Below are 14,105 nucleotides of genomic sequence, written 5' to 3'. Positions count from 1 at the left end.
GGCAGTGTGTGACTGCCAGGGTGTGACAAGCCTGCAAGATCAGGTTTGGACGCTCGGAGAAATTGTAGGTTGTGTGCTGGGAGCGTGCCGCTTTGCAGCCTCCCTAAAGCCCTTTCACGCCCGGGTCCTCTCCCGCAAATGCACACACCCTAAGAATAAAGCAAGCCCTGACAGCTTCAGACTCCCTGGTAGCACCACTGATCCGTGGGGATCTCTGCAGGCTGGCAGCGAGCCGCGTGTCCCAGGGGAGGCGCAGGGGACTCCTCCGCTGACAAAACTGCAGTAAAAGGGTTTTTTTCAGGCAGGCGGGGGGAGGAGTGCTCTGGCGGTTCACAGTAAGGAAATAATAAAATGCGTCTATTTGGCTCCTAAAAGCTAAGCGAGAAAAGCGCAAAACTGTCGGAAGGAGGGTTTCACCTGGCATTTACCGCACGCATAGCGGCAGCCACGCAGCGACCCGCAACTCGACCCCGGTCAAGCAGAGCCCGCTCCCCGCCGTGCCAGAGGGCCCGGCAGCCCCCAGCGACGCCCGGATGCCGGCCCCCGCCCCACAGGGCGCTGCTGCCCGGCTTTTGCCCCGGCCAAAAATCTGGCTGCCTCGGCCCTTGCTCCCCGCCCCATGCGGTGCCCGGCGGGGCGGGCGGCGCGGCGCGGCCGGGGTCGGGGCGCACCGGGAGGGGGTCGGGGTGCATCTTGCCGGGCATCGGGGCGCCTCTCACCGCCCCCCCCCGCCAGGGGCTGTCGGTATTTGTACGTGTTGATTCAGCAGGAGGCGGGGGAAAATGAGCCCTGCGGGTGGAGCGAGCCGGCGTCCCCCCGGGAGCACCGGGGAGGGTTAACCGGCGAGGATCTGTGGGTCTGGGAGGAGAAAGCGGAGGCCGGGCTGGGGAGGGGGGAGGATAAGAGGAAAAAGGGAAGGGCGGCTCGCTGAGGTCGCACACCGCCAGCCTCCGCAGCCGCGGCAGTGCCTTTCCGCGGCCCCCCGCCGGCTGCGGACACCGGAGTGGTGGTGTGGGAGGGTCCTCCCTTCCCGTCCCGATCTTTGACTCCCGCTTCCCCCGCCACGGGGGAGACGAGGCTGGAGAGGAAAGGAAGCGACCCCCAGGGCTAGGCAGCAGCCCGTCCGAGGCGGAGGGAGGTGCGTCGCCCCGGGGGACGCGGCGGGGTTCGGCGGATCCCCCCGGCAGTGCCTGCGCGGCGGGAGAGCGCCGGGAGAGGAGAGGCTGGGGAGCATCTCCGAGCCGGGGCTGACTCTCCAGGAGCGAGGGAGGGACAGAGAGAGGGAGAGACTGCCGCCTCCGTGCTATACTCCCGTCCCCAAATTTCACGGGGTGGGGTGGGGAAAAAGAAAATAGAGGACCTAAGCTGGGACCTCCCAGGGGGAGCGATTGAAAGGAGCCAAAGCAGGCATCGTGGGGTGGGAGCGACATCCCAAGGAGAGTCCCCCTCCTCCGCTTCCCGGAGCCCCTGCGCGCCCGCCGCCGCTGCCGTCGCCTCAGGATGTGGGTGCCGGTGCCGCTGCTGCTGCTGCTGCCGGAGCTGCTCCCCGCCGTGCCGGCCCAGAAGCTCTCCGCCCTCACGGTAAGGCCGCCCCGCCGCTGGGCGCTGGGCGCTGGGCTCCGGGCGCCCGGCGGGTGGGTCCCCGGGGCGCACCTGAGCGGGCTGATGCGCTCCCCCCGGGCGGCGTGTGGCCGCCCCGCGCCCCGCAGCTGCCGGGCAAAGGGCTGCTCCCCGCTTGGGGCGAAGGATGGAGCCCCCAGCCGGAGTGGGGAGCTCTGCCGCGGCTTGTCCGGCAACGCGGGGCGTTGAGCAGCCGGCACCGCCGCCCCTGCGCGTTTTCCCAGGGGAGATCACGGCCCGTGGCAGCTAAGTGGAAGTTTACTGTGGGTCTCCGCAGAGCTTCGGGCCAATGCTAGTGTCCATGTTAATGCTTTTATTTTCCCGACGAGGAATAATGCTGCAGTGAGGTCTGCTTTTGGACCGTCTTGGGTTGACAGATTTTACTTTATTTTTAATTATAAAGTGACGTGAAACAAGCCTCTTTGGCTATTCCAGGCTCCGTGATGCTAAACATGGAACTCTGCGTAGAGATGGGTGAACCAATTCATTAGGCTTGCTGAATAAGCCATAACCATTTCTCTAGCCAAGACCTGAGGTTTGCAGCTAATAGCTCAGTTCAGTCTTCTCGTAGAGCTTGCAGTGTTTGCAAAGCTATAATTAATGCAATCTGTAGAAATAAAAACATTTTCCTTAAATGTGTTTTTAAACAAGTACTTGAGTAAACATAACGGGCAGCGAGTACCCCTTTCAAGCTGTTTTTAAGTGTTTTGGTGAGGGCTGTGCCCTTTAGAGTTCATTATGCTAAAGTTACAGGCAGTTGCAAAGTGAAATAGACCCTGTTTTTGTCTCTGTCTTTCAGAAAAATTCTGTAAAATACTGAGAGTTGGGTTTTTTCTTTTCTTTTTCTTCCCTTTTTTTTCTTTTCTGTTTGAGTAAGACGAGATAGGGACAGCTCAAGGAGAAACGACTGTGGGGGATGGCTAAGCTGTTCATACCTGAAATTCTTCAGAATTGCCGCCTTGTCTAGTTTTTTTTTGGAAATGATTTGTAGATTAGAAACAGCTAATTGAAAACCTTAAAGGAATGAGTTTGCTCCGTGATTTTTATAGTGTGTGGCTTTTGAATGTGTGGGACAGATAAAGTCAAGTAATTCTCATCTTTTGCTTTTTAAGAACCTCATTTGAAGAAGAGAGAAGTCCCTGAGACTGTCAGGTGATATATGCTATTCTAGTTAACAGGTTAACATTGCAATTTAATTCCAAGTTCACTTTCACAAATGTGTAAACACAATTTACAAGAGATTACATGTTATATTATTTCTTCTGTACATAAAAAAGTTCTAAATATTAGCATGGAAGTAAACTGGAAATGCTGCCAAAACTTAATTTGTCCAAATGTAAAATAGGAGTGATTGTGACTGTTATATCCTCTTTAAATGATACATGACTCAAATGATGCCAAAGCCTTTAAATAGATGTATATAAATCACTGCTGAATGTAACTGTCATTCAGTGAGTGGTTGCCTGCCTCACCAAAGGAAAGAAAAAGCTGTCCAAGGGCACTTGCGCAAGCGCAAACTCTTTAAAAATTAAATGTCATAGACTCATGCAGATGTATTTGACTTCACTGTTAGCTGAGAGATGTCTAGTCACTCTGTTCCCTCTTTCACCCATCCAGAGTGTGGATGTTGTTTGTTTCTATATCTTATAGTAGTGTGCATCTTTATGAACCATGACCAGAAAAGTCAATCCTGGTGGAATCCCCACCCTCTGCTACCAAAAAGGTAATGGCTTTGGAGACTTTAAGCTGTTGGACTGAATTAAACTTGAACATTTTGGTAGGGGTAGCTAGCCTTGTTAGTAGAGAACTGTAGGTAGTGAGCCCATGCTAGTTTTTCCACTGCCTGTGCTCTTCTTACAGAGAAGGCTAGCCCGTATGAATACTAGACTACATTAGAAATCCTTCCATAAAATGGGTAATGAACGGTCAGAGACCTGTAGGAAGAAAACAACAAACACACACACATGCACACATACTTTTTACATCTTCCCACAAAACTAAACTTTGAACGAGGCAGGTTTATTTCTACTATTTGTGTACTTCCCTATTTAAACAACAACAAAAAGCAATGCTATTGCAGCAACAAATACCACAGCACTAAATCATTCTTTACTCCTACAGTCATTTTGCTTGCAGCTCACAGACTGTATAACCCCTTCCCACATGTACCTTTCTCAAATATTCATGGATAGTGTCTGCATATTATAATGAAAAACAAACCCAAGCTGTGTAGAAAGACCAAGAAAATGTATGACTTTTTTTTTCTACCTGCTGTGCCGGTGTGTGAGAACAGAGAACTACCATTCTTTTATACACATCAGATGAAGATTTTCTTTTTATTTGTGATTGGAAGAATAACAAAGAAAGACTGGTATTTTCATAAATAACCAGAGGCCACGGGGACAGAGCATGTCTCACTGTGGACATGAGTTTCATGAAAACTGCGGGATGATTATGGGAGGGTGTGCACATCCCTGATGGTATCATGCTGTCATGGGTATATACAGCTTGCCAGGTGGTGGCAATATCAGGGGCACAGTCTCCTTAACTGCAGTGGTAAATCTGCCATAAGATGAACCTTAGCAACGACGTGATGATAAAATTAAAGTTCCCTCTAACAAAAGCAACTCTAAAGTTAAGGTCGTTTTCCAAAAGATGACTGCATGGATCAGAGGTTTTTTCCTTGCCTGGGTGTTGAACAGCTCTGGGTTCTAAGTGACAAACTAGATGATGGCCAGGCAGGGAGCAGGGTATCAGCATCTGTGTTTATGTTTTTCATCTGTCTAAACAGATTTCTGGGCTATTTTACCTTTACATCCTCGCTAGCTGCAGAAGCAGAATAAGTATTACTTTCAGAGAAGACTTTCAGTAGTTTACAGAGCTGTATCCCCATTTAATTAGGAATAATATTTTTGCATTTCCCTTGGGCAAAAAGACCCGCAACAACCACCCATGTCTATAGATCAGGTGAATATGTGATTTTCAGATATTGGAAGGTTTGCAATAGTCCAATAGCAAGAAATTACAGAGTTTTCACACAAATAACACCTCCAAGAGATTTCTGATTGCCTAAGTCTTATGTGACTGCAGATCTGCAGGGACTGATGAGCGTATGGCTTCCTACAGCCTCGATAATAGCCATCAGGACAATTTCTGGCAGGTGGATGCATCAGAGTAGTCAGCAGGTAGTTGAGATGCATCAGGCAGTCTAGAGTCTGGTCCCCTGGTCCTCATGGCTATATCTAAAGTGAGTGTACGAGTGTTGTAACATGTCCCTCTCTGCCCAGACCATGGACCCAGACAGAACTCACTCACGTCCCTGTCTGTGTGCCAGGGTAGAAGAGGAACATGAGGAGTGGTCTGATGCACACTTGTATCTTTTTTGGGGAGCCAGGATGTGCACCAGGGTCCAAGAGTTTCAGAGTTCTTGTGGATTCACTGGGTTAGAGATAGCCAAAAGCTACTTTGAGTTTGTACCAATCTTGGCCTCTTGTCAAAAAATACTCTTTGCTAAAGTTGCTCCTGGACTCTTGTCTCCTGAGTAGGAGCATATTGCAATAGTAGTAGGCAAAGTGAGGGAAAACACAATATTCCAGTTCTGAATTGCTAACTAAGCCACAGGGATGCATGGGGGAGGAAAGCATTATTTAGTATTATATTTATTGTTATTTCAAATAAACAAACATTGGCAACGGAACAATGGCTTTCGTTTTGGGAAGGTAGGCTGAGAGCTGCCTCATAAGAAACCATGAGATCTGGAGGGACTGTAGCCAATTTGGCTGCTCCTGGTTTTTCCGCCTGTTATGTCAAATACTAATGTAAAACATTCTTACATTCCAGAAAATATCTTAAGTAGCGTTGTCCTTTTACCTTATTTATGGAAAGGCAGGTAATAGGGAGCTGGCGGAAGTCATTGCTAGGCCACTCCCCATCGTCTTTGCTAAGTCGTGGGCAACAGGAGAGGTGCCTGAGGACTGGAGGAAAGCGAATGTCACTCCAGTCTTCAAAAAGGGCAAGAAGGAGGACCCGGGTAACTATAGACCGGTCAGCCTCACCTCCATCCCCGGCAAGGTGATGGAACAACTTGTTCTTGATGCTGTCTCTAGGCACATCAAGGATAGGGGGATCATTAGGGGCACTCAACATGGCTTCACCAAAGGGAAGTCATGCTCAACCAACTTGATAGCCTTTTATGAGGATGTTACCCGGTGGATAGATGATGGTAAAGCTGTGGATGTGGTCTATCTTGATTTCAGTAAAGCGTTTGACACGGTCTCCCACAGCATCCTCGCAGCTAAACTGAGGAAGTGTGGTCTGGATGATCGGGTAGTGAGGTGGATTGTGAACTGGCTGAAGGAAAGAAGCCAGAGAGTGGTGGTCAATGGGACAGAGTCCAGTTGCAGGCCTGTGTCTAGCAGAGTCCCTCAAGGGTCGGTACTGGGACCAGTACTATTCAATATATTCATTAATGACTTGGATGAGGGATTAGAGTGCACTGTCAGCAAGTTCGCTGATGACACAAAACTGGGAGGAGTGGCTGACGCGCCGGAAGGCTGCGCAGCCATTCAGAGAGACCTGGACAGGCTGGAGAGTTGGGCGGGGAGAAATTTAATGAAATATAACAAGGGCAAGTGTAGAGTCCTGCATCTGGGCAAGAACAACCCCATGTACCAGTACAAGTTGGGGGCAGACCTGTTGGAGACCAGTGTAGGGGAAAGGGACGTGGGGGTCCTAGTGGACAACAGGATGACCATGAGCCAGGAGTGTGCCCTTGTGGCCAAGAAGGCCAATGGCATCCTGGGGTGTATTAGAAGGGGTGTGGTCAGCAGGTCGAGAGAGGTTCTCCTCCCCCTCTACTCTGCCCTGGTGAGGCCGCATCTGGAATATTGTGTCCAGTTCTGGGCCCCTCAGTTCAAGAAGGACAGGGAACTGCTAGAGAGAGTCCAGCGCAGAGCCACGAAGATGGTTAAGGGAGTGGAACATCTCCCTTATGAGGAGAGGCTGAGGGAGCTGGGTCTCTTTAGCTTAGAGAAGAGGAGACTGAGGGGTGACCTCATTAATGTTTATAAATATGTAAAGGGCAAGTGTCAAGAGGATGGAGCCAGGCTCTTCTCAGTGACATCCCTTGACAGGACAAGGGGCAACAGGTGCAAGCTGGAACACATGAGGTTCCACATAAATATGAGGAAAAACTTCTTTACGGTGAGGGTGACCGAACACTGGAACAGGCTGCCCAGAGAGGTTGTGGAGTCTCCTTCTCTGGAGACATTCAAAACCCGCCTGGACGCGTTCCTGTGTGAGATGGTCTAGGCAATCCTGCTCCGGCAGGGGGATTGGACTAGATGATCTTTCGAGGTCCCTTCCAATCCCTAACATTCTGTGTGATTCTGTGTGTGTGAATAGTCTGCAATTCTTGTAACACAGCGTTGGAATGTTTTTGCAACGCTGTATTTTTATTCCGCTCAGTGAGATGCACCCATTCTTTCTAGATGTATGAAACTGATGAGAGCTGAGCCTTATTGACATATTGTATTAGGGGAATAGTCATATCTTGAGGATATCGGTACTTTTGTTCTGAAACACAATGTTTTGCAGAAGGCTCATTTTGTTCCTCAAATAAGTAAGTTTATGATCACTGCACTTACCAGCACACTTACTTTGGCATTGTTTATGCTGTATTTTTGGAACTATCAGCTTAGCTTTTATCTCAGCTGCGGTGTTGTGTGTGTGCATGTACTTGTACAAACAATAGGACACAAGTGTTTCCTATAAGTCATCTTGATGACTTATACCACAAACTATTTAATTTTATCCTTTCAAAGCCTTGCTGAACCATGTGTCCTTCTCAATACAATATTGATCTTAGATCTTACAAAGGAAGAAAGTTTGCTCGAAATCGCTGCTTGAAATGAACACCTCTGCCTGTTGAAAGTACCTTTCATCAAAGGCTGAATATTTCAGGGAACAATTGTTTTCTTTTTCTCCCTTGGCACATGCTTTGTGAGCATTCAATAGCATTTAATGCACTGGACAGCTTCCACAACACTCACCAATATAAGATGGATCACTAAGGTAGTTCAGTGAAGGGAAGCTAAACACAACCAAAGCTTTCCACATTAAGGACCCACTTGGATGGTGCCTGCAAACCCAAACATTTGGAAAAGTTACTCTAAATGTGACTGGAAAACCAAGACCGTAAATAAAACTGTAAGTGGCTCCAGATCCTAACAGCATTGTTACTGCAAATGGGCATTGGTACAACCAAGGGTACATCAGCTCTGAAAATAAAACACTTTCGACCAGGCTTCCTTGCAATACACTCTCAAGACACTTCTCACTAAAGAAACAAAAACAAAACCTGTGAGAGTTATCATTGAAAGAGTCAGCAAAACTTTTGACCAGGGGTTAGAAGTAATTTTTCTGCATGCAGCCAACATAAACTGTACCTTATAATGTAAAAGACACAATGGAGATGGCAGGTTGATTGCACACCTGTAAGATTTTAAAACTAGAAATGAAGAGTGGAAGTGAATGTAGGTGGGGAGGGAAGAGCAGGACAGGGGTAACAAAAAGTAGATCACGCATATTTTGGCCACTTGTGATGCTTTTGTCCGTTACCTGTTGCCCACTGAATACCTCGAGGAACAGCCATGTGTGTTGCTTGACAGTTGGCAAACCTTGGGGCTTGGTTCATTTTGAGAAGACTCCAAAGATTTAGCTGCTATTCAAAACCTATCTGAACCATGTTGGTTTGGAAATTGGGCTACGAATCTTTTTAAGATCTGGCTTGCTCAGGACTTTGCTAGTGTTTCCATTTCTTCAGCCAGACCAGCCTCACCACAGGCTCAGCCATTTTCACGGTATTTTGGTACTTCCATTTCCTGTCAGGCCCGAGACCAGGAAGTGCAGAGGCGCCTGAAGATTAAAAACTGAGTAAGAAGGAGCTGGGACCAAAGACCTATTTTTGAATGGTAAATGAAGGCCTGAGTTTGGTTCAGGAGTGGCATTTTTTATCTGAACAAATTCTTACATTCTTGGGGAAGCTGCATAGTGAGTGGAGGTTACATTTTGCAAAGGACTCAGGGATTTCCAAACATTTTGTGTTTTCCTTAGGATCAAAACCCAAATGCTTCTCACTTTTCTGGTTGATTCAATATTGTGTTTTGAGGTAGATTTTTTAAAAGTTCAGATGAAAGAGTCATGATGAAGGTCATTTCACAGTGAAAAATTGGAATGTCTTCTTCAGAAAGAGTATAGTCAAAATAGTTTTTGACGGTGTGAATACTGCCCTCCCCTCCTCTGCCCCTCTACTGTCTTCTGCAACAAAATTCTAGTGATGCCAATCATTTTGTTCTCGATGGCCCTGCGTATTGTCACAGGATATGCTTCTGTTGACATTTCTTTATCCACTTCTGGTTGTTAATTGACAATCACTGCCTTCATATTTACCTACAGTTGTAGATAAAACACTTTCCAGTGCAACACCAGCTGTGAGCCTGGAAAGGTGAAATGCTTCAGGAAAAAACTTACAGTTTACAATATGCTGGTATTACATGGAATAATTTATGCCAGAGGAAAAGGAGGGATAACTTAAGACGTAGCAAGAAATTGGCCATAAGCAATACCTAGTAATTCTCTTCAGGAAAATAGCTGAGCAGAGAAGAGCAAGTATAGCATAAATAACTGCATTTTTTCCTGCACTTTTTCGCTCTTTGCCTAGTTGCCCCATCTACATAGGGAATTGGTCTGAATTACAGCCATTGGTGTAGTGGAATGGTGTGCATGGGACACAAAGATACAGACTTTGGTTACGGGGAGGTGAAAGATACCCAAAAGCGTATGGACTGGTATTTATATTGGTGTGGTAACTCTTAGGATCAGAGGGTTTCTTAATATGACTTTACCAAATTATGAATGGTCTTCAAAGAAGCAAAGTTAACGTAGTGTTGCCTCTTGCCACAGAACCCGTGAAGTAAGTTTGTGTGGAGTCAGTCCCCCAAACTGAAGTTTTAGCCAGTTCTTGCAGAATAAATTGCTTTGATGAGTTAGTAACTGCCCTTCAGTGATTTTTTTTCCCCTTTCTAATTTATTAGCTTTTAAAAATGACCGCTAAGTATTTAATCAGCTGCTGAAAATCCAGGCTAATAGAGAATACATCCTAGAATACTTATTGGGACGGAAAAAGAAAACATTTCCTGAAGGTGATGCTTTCCAGCTCTCTCCCGGGCTTGCTCAGTGTGCTGCTAGAGAGCTCACTCAAGAATGTTTACCTCGTACCTATCCAAAACGTAGCTTTTTTTCTTCATTTACTTTAGGCTGCTTGTTCTGTTGTCTTCTGAGTCACTGAGTAAAGATCTTTTTTTTCTTCTGTGTTACCTTAATTTTGTTCTGAGGAAGTTATAGTATACTTACCTGTCTTTTGGGTGTTCATTTTTAAAGTGCATACAAATTAGGTGTCATACATATGCTATAAATCTTTGACTCTCTGTCCTAGAGCACCTAAAGAGTACTTACATGAAAACAAAGAAAAATTCCGTTGCGCTGGAATGCTCTTTCTTTACTTATGCCATGGCTGCATGCTGTATTTTACAAATTTTTAGGATATAATTGCTGCCATAAAGTGCTCACAGTCTTTTGTTTGGTCTAGATTTGTCATACATTTATCAATATTCTTAGTTTGGTATTAAAGCAAGATACTGTCAGTGAATAAGCAGTGTAAATGCTCAGGAGAGGTCTGTACCTTTTTTTTGAAATGAAAGTAATGTCAGATACAGAATCATTTCAATGGTAATCAGAATGGACTCACTATGATCTGTGTAGCAAGCTGCAGTACAGAGAAGACCCACAGATTGCGGGCATGCGTGGCTGTCAGGGAGGGAACGCAATGACTCAGTTTCATTATCTTTCTCTTGCTCTTATCTGGAGTGAAGAGGACGAGTGGTGGAGTTTAGTCTGAGTAAAAGTCTTCCATAGAGTCCCGTTGCTACTTTGAAGGTGGAGGAGAAGGGAGAGTGACAGTTTGGTGGACAAACAGACCATTTCATCGTATTTTAACCAGAACGTGACTACGTGAACAGAAATGCTGTTAAACCAGACTACGTGTCCTAAAGTATCACAGAGCACAAAGTGTGAGATATCTAGATCATGCAGTCTAGAGAACAGATTCCCAAACCTTTTTCTTTGCTAGGTGCTGCTATTTACAGTGGCATCTTTCTACTAATGGTAGAGCTTAGGGTCTTAGACCCTTTTTTTGGAGTATATAAAGTGGAAATATGGCATTGGCAGCATATCAGAAAGGCAGTGATATTAAAACATAAGAACCTCTTCTCATTGAGACTCATATGTGTGTGCCATGCTGGCTGCAGTGCTCTTGCCTTTATCCTCACTTACTATAGGTATCCAAACACATTGGATTCCTATTTGGGACCACGAGGTGAACTTAATGGTCTTAAAAGGAGAGTTACTATCAGAGGCAGGTATTGTAAGGACATGTTGCACATGGTTTCCAAACTGGGTCTGGTACAGTTGCCCCGGTTAATGTATTTGTCGTCATGTCCATCTGCATAGGTGAAGAATTATTTAATGCATTTAATCACAGTGTTTTAATCAGTTCTTATTCACTTTAGCATCCATGTTGGTGCCATTTAGTGCAGCCAAAGGGGTGCCCATGAAGCTGATCCAGGCTCTGCAAGGTTATACTTGTCAAGTGCTGTGGTCCCTGTGAGCCACCTTTTTATGCCAATAGAGCTGTATAGCACTGCTCAAGGCCAGAGAGTAGCCATCATGTGGACTGATGTGCCTGTTACAGTGAAAAAATCACTCTAGTAAATGTCACTTTTTAAAGTAAAAATGTCTATCAATCAAATAAATGAAATTAAATAAGTGAAATCTGGTCCCAAGTATGCTACGTTGTAGTGGAGGGTAACACCAATTCTAAGGACACCTTTGTCCCCACAAGAGATTACAGAAATGAAAAAGACTAGCAACAAAGAAACTAAAGAAGGCTCTGACTTGACCATAAGTTTATTTGTTTAGTAAATTGTCTCTGGTCTGTAAGATGGCTTACTTTTAGGAGGCGACCATCAAAGACTTCAGAGACACAAGATAAAAAGCAGAGAGGGGGGTCTATACAGATCTTTCTCCATTTCTCCTCCTGTCCATTCCGTTGCAAATGCAGCCAGCCCGGTGGCATCACTTACGCAGCATCCTCAGGGGCAGGGAGGTCACCTGTCTTCTTCTATGACACTTTAGGGATCCACCACGGGAGGGAGTGCAAGAGCAGCATGGTCTGCTCCGTCCCCTCTGGGAAGGGCTGAAAGTGGGGGAATCCCTTGTATCTCTACCCAGCTGCATAAGTGTGGAGGGGAGGAGGGGGAAAACTGTGGACCTTCATTTTTCAGCACTTACTACTCAGTTGCCCATCAGATAGGCCCTCAAATGGGTAAAACCTCAGATGTAAAAAAAATCTCAGCAGAAACTATTGAAAGGTAAAATACAGTTCTGTAAAAAGAGAGTGTCTTTAATGACATGACTTGCCTTGACATTAATTAATCATTAGCACTGGTGAGAACTCAGAGCAGGCTGGTGTGGACAAAAGGGGAACTATGGCCTAACATATGAGCTGCTCTTGACTGTGGGACACCAGGAGGGGTTCAGCCTGCAGAAAGCATGTGGCCTGTTCATTTCATTGCATGTGTCTGTACTGTTTCTTTTTTGCAGCATTTATTACAGGAATTCTGGTGAGCAAGACAAAACAAAGTGGACAACTTATTTTCCACACTGTATTTAATGGGATTATGTTTCAGACTGCATCCTCCTGGGAAGGCAGTTTTCAAGCATGTCAAATTTTTGATGGATTTCAGCCTAAGTGGATTTAGTTGAAAATCTGAACTTTGTACAGGAGGTTTTATCTTTCCATCTTGTTTCCTCCTTGAAAGGTTCCATAAATTACATTTCTGAGAGAAAGGGAAAGATTTTTTTGAAAGAAGTGTTCATTTGGTAAATTGCTCTTCTGTTTAAGTTTCCCCTTTCCAGGTGCTGAATGACTCCCAGAGCAAAAGTTCTGCCATTGCTTGGTGATGGACTTTGATTAGTTTGCAATAAAATTACAAGGCAATATTCATGCACTAATAATCGATTTATTTCTGAAGGAAAAATGGCAAAAAGCAGAGCTCAAATGTCTATTTGTCTGTACCTAGTGCAGTAATTTTCTCCACTGCGAAATGGGCATACAGTGCTGCTCTTAACTCTGAAGTGTCAGTGTTTTACACCTTTTCCCCCAGTGTTTACATGCCTTGCTTATTTACAGACTGTAAGCTTTTTGGGTTTGTATTGTGTTTTGGGCAAAAAGCCTCATTCTTGGTTGGCCCTCTTGGTCTACCATCGTTACCAAGTTTGATAATAAATAAGATTAAATCTTGAATGGCACCTGCTTACAGACAAGGCTGAACACAAATAATGGGGAGTATACAAACAGTGGGGTTAATCAGGCAGTTGTGGACATAGTCTGGTTCTTTACATCCTCTGCATAGTATCCAAGCTGGCTACTTTGTATAGACTTACCTGGTAGGTTTTTTTTAGTTTTTTTTTTTTTTTAACCTAGTCTACCTTTTGTAAAGAATTGGAGCAATCAATTCAGCACTACAGGAAGAGGTGAGCAAAAGGGTCGATTCCTCAGTCTTGTCATGCTGCCGGCCAAAGGGGCTCTGCGTAGTGCGGATGGCCAAGTGTCATCTGCTTGGTATTTCCTGACTTGTGAGAGCTTAGTGTTTCAACCTTATCATTGCCCTAAAGCTGGGGTTCTCAGGCTGTGGTATGTATTTCCTTTCATGGTGCAAAACTCTTTGTCCCCTAAAGGAAAAAAAGCCCTGAATCAATGCAGCTTGGTTTTTCCTGCAAAGAATAACAGGAATGTTTGGATGCCTCTTCTTATTTTTGCATGTAGCTCAGCATGGAGCTGGGACCTTCTCTAACCACTGCCCTTCCCTACCTTTTCTTGAGGGAGAAAAGATGATGGGTCTCGATGCAGGATACTTCCATCCTGTGGATGCAGACCAAAGAGCAGAGAGCTGTTCTTGCTGCTACATTCACCACCTCTTGAACGTACTCTTCTTCTATAGCAGCAGCACCAATAACCCTCTGGGAAACCTGGCCCAAAGGCTCTCTTGACAACCTCAAAGAGGTGTCAAGCATTATCAAGGAGCACCGATCTTCTTCCTATAGGCTACCTGGGGCTTCAAAATGTTATCCATCAGCTGCAATAAATTCCCTAGATTGCCATCTCCTACCTCAAGACTACCCATGTCAGTCATATGTGTGTATGCAGGGGTGGATTATGTACATTCCCATGCAATGCTTTTGTTCCTTCTTTTTTTTCCAATGATGATTGGAAAACCCTTGTAAAAGCCTAAAATTCCCTTGGGGTTAATAACCAGAATTTCATATTTTTTTCCTGAGTTTGTGCAATTTTTATCTGACCACTTTGA

At 45.5% G+C, this 14,105-nt stretch overlaps 1 protein-coding gene across 4 annotated transcripts in view; it reads left to right on the top strand.

The window, feature by feature from the left end:
- The first annotated feature begins 952 nt into the window (after positions 1-952).
- SMOC2 (SPARC related modular calcium binding 2) overlaps positions 953-14,105 on the top strand; it is a 154,974-nt gene continuing 141,821 nt past the window's right edge. For all 4 annotated transcript variants that reach the window (XM_068399671.1, XM_068399662.1, XM_068399654.1 and 1 more), the window contains exon 1: positions 953-1,581. In XM_068399671.1, coding sequence (XP_068255772.1) covers positions 1,501-1,581 — 81 coding nt within the window. In that variant the 5' untranslated portion in view covers positions 953-1,500. The remainder of the gene's footprint in view (positions 1,582-14,105) is intronic.

Source organism: Nyctibius grandis, chromosome 1, assembly GCF_013368605.1.
Source record: "Nyctibius grandis isolate bNycGra1 chromosome 1, bNycGra1.pri, whole genome shotgun sequence".
Lineage (NCBI taxonomy): Eukaryota > Metazoa > Chordata > Aves > Nyctibiiformes > Nyctibiidae > Nyctibius > Nyctibius grandis.
The sequence above is the reverse complement of the archived record's forward strand: the minus strand, read 5'-3'. Positions and strand labels throughout refer to the sequence as shown.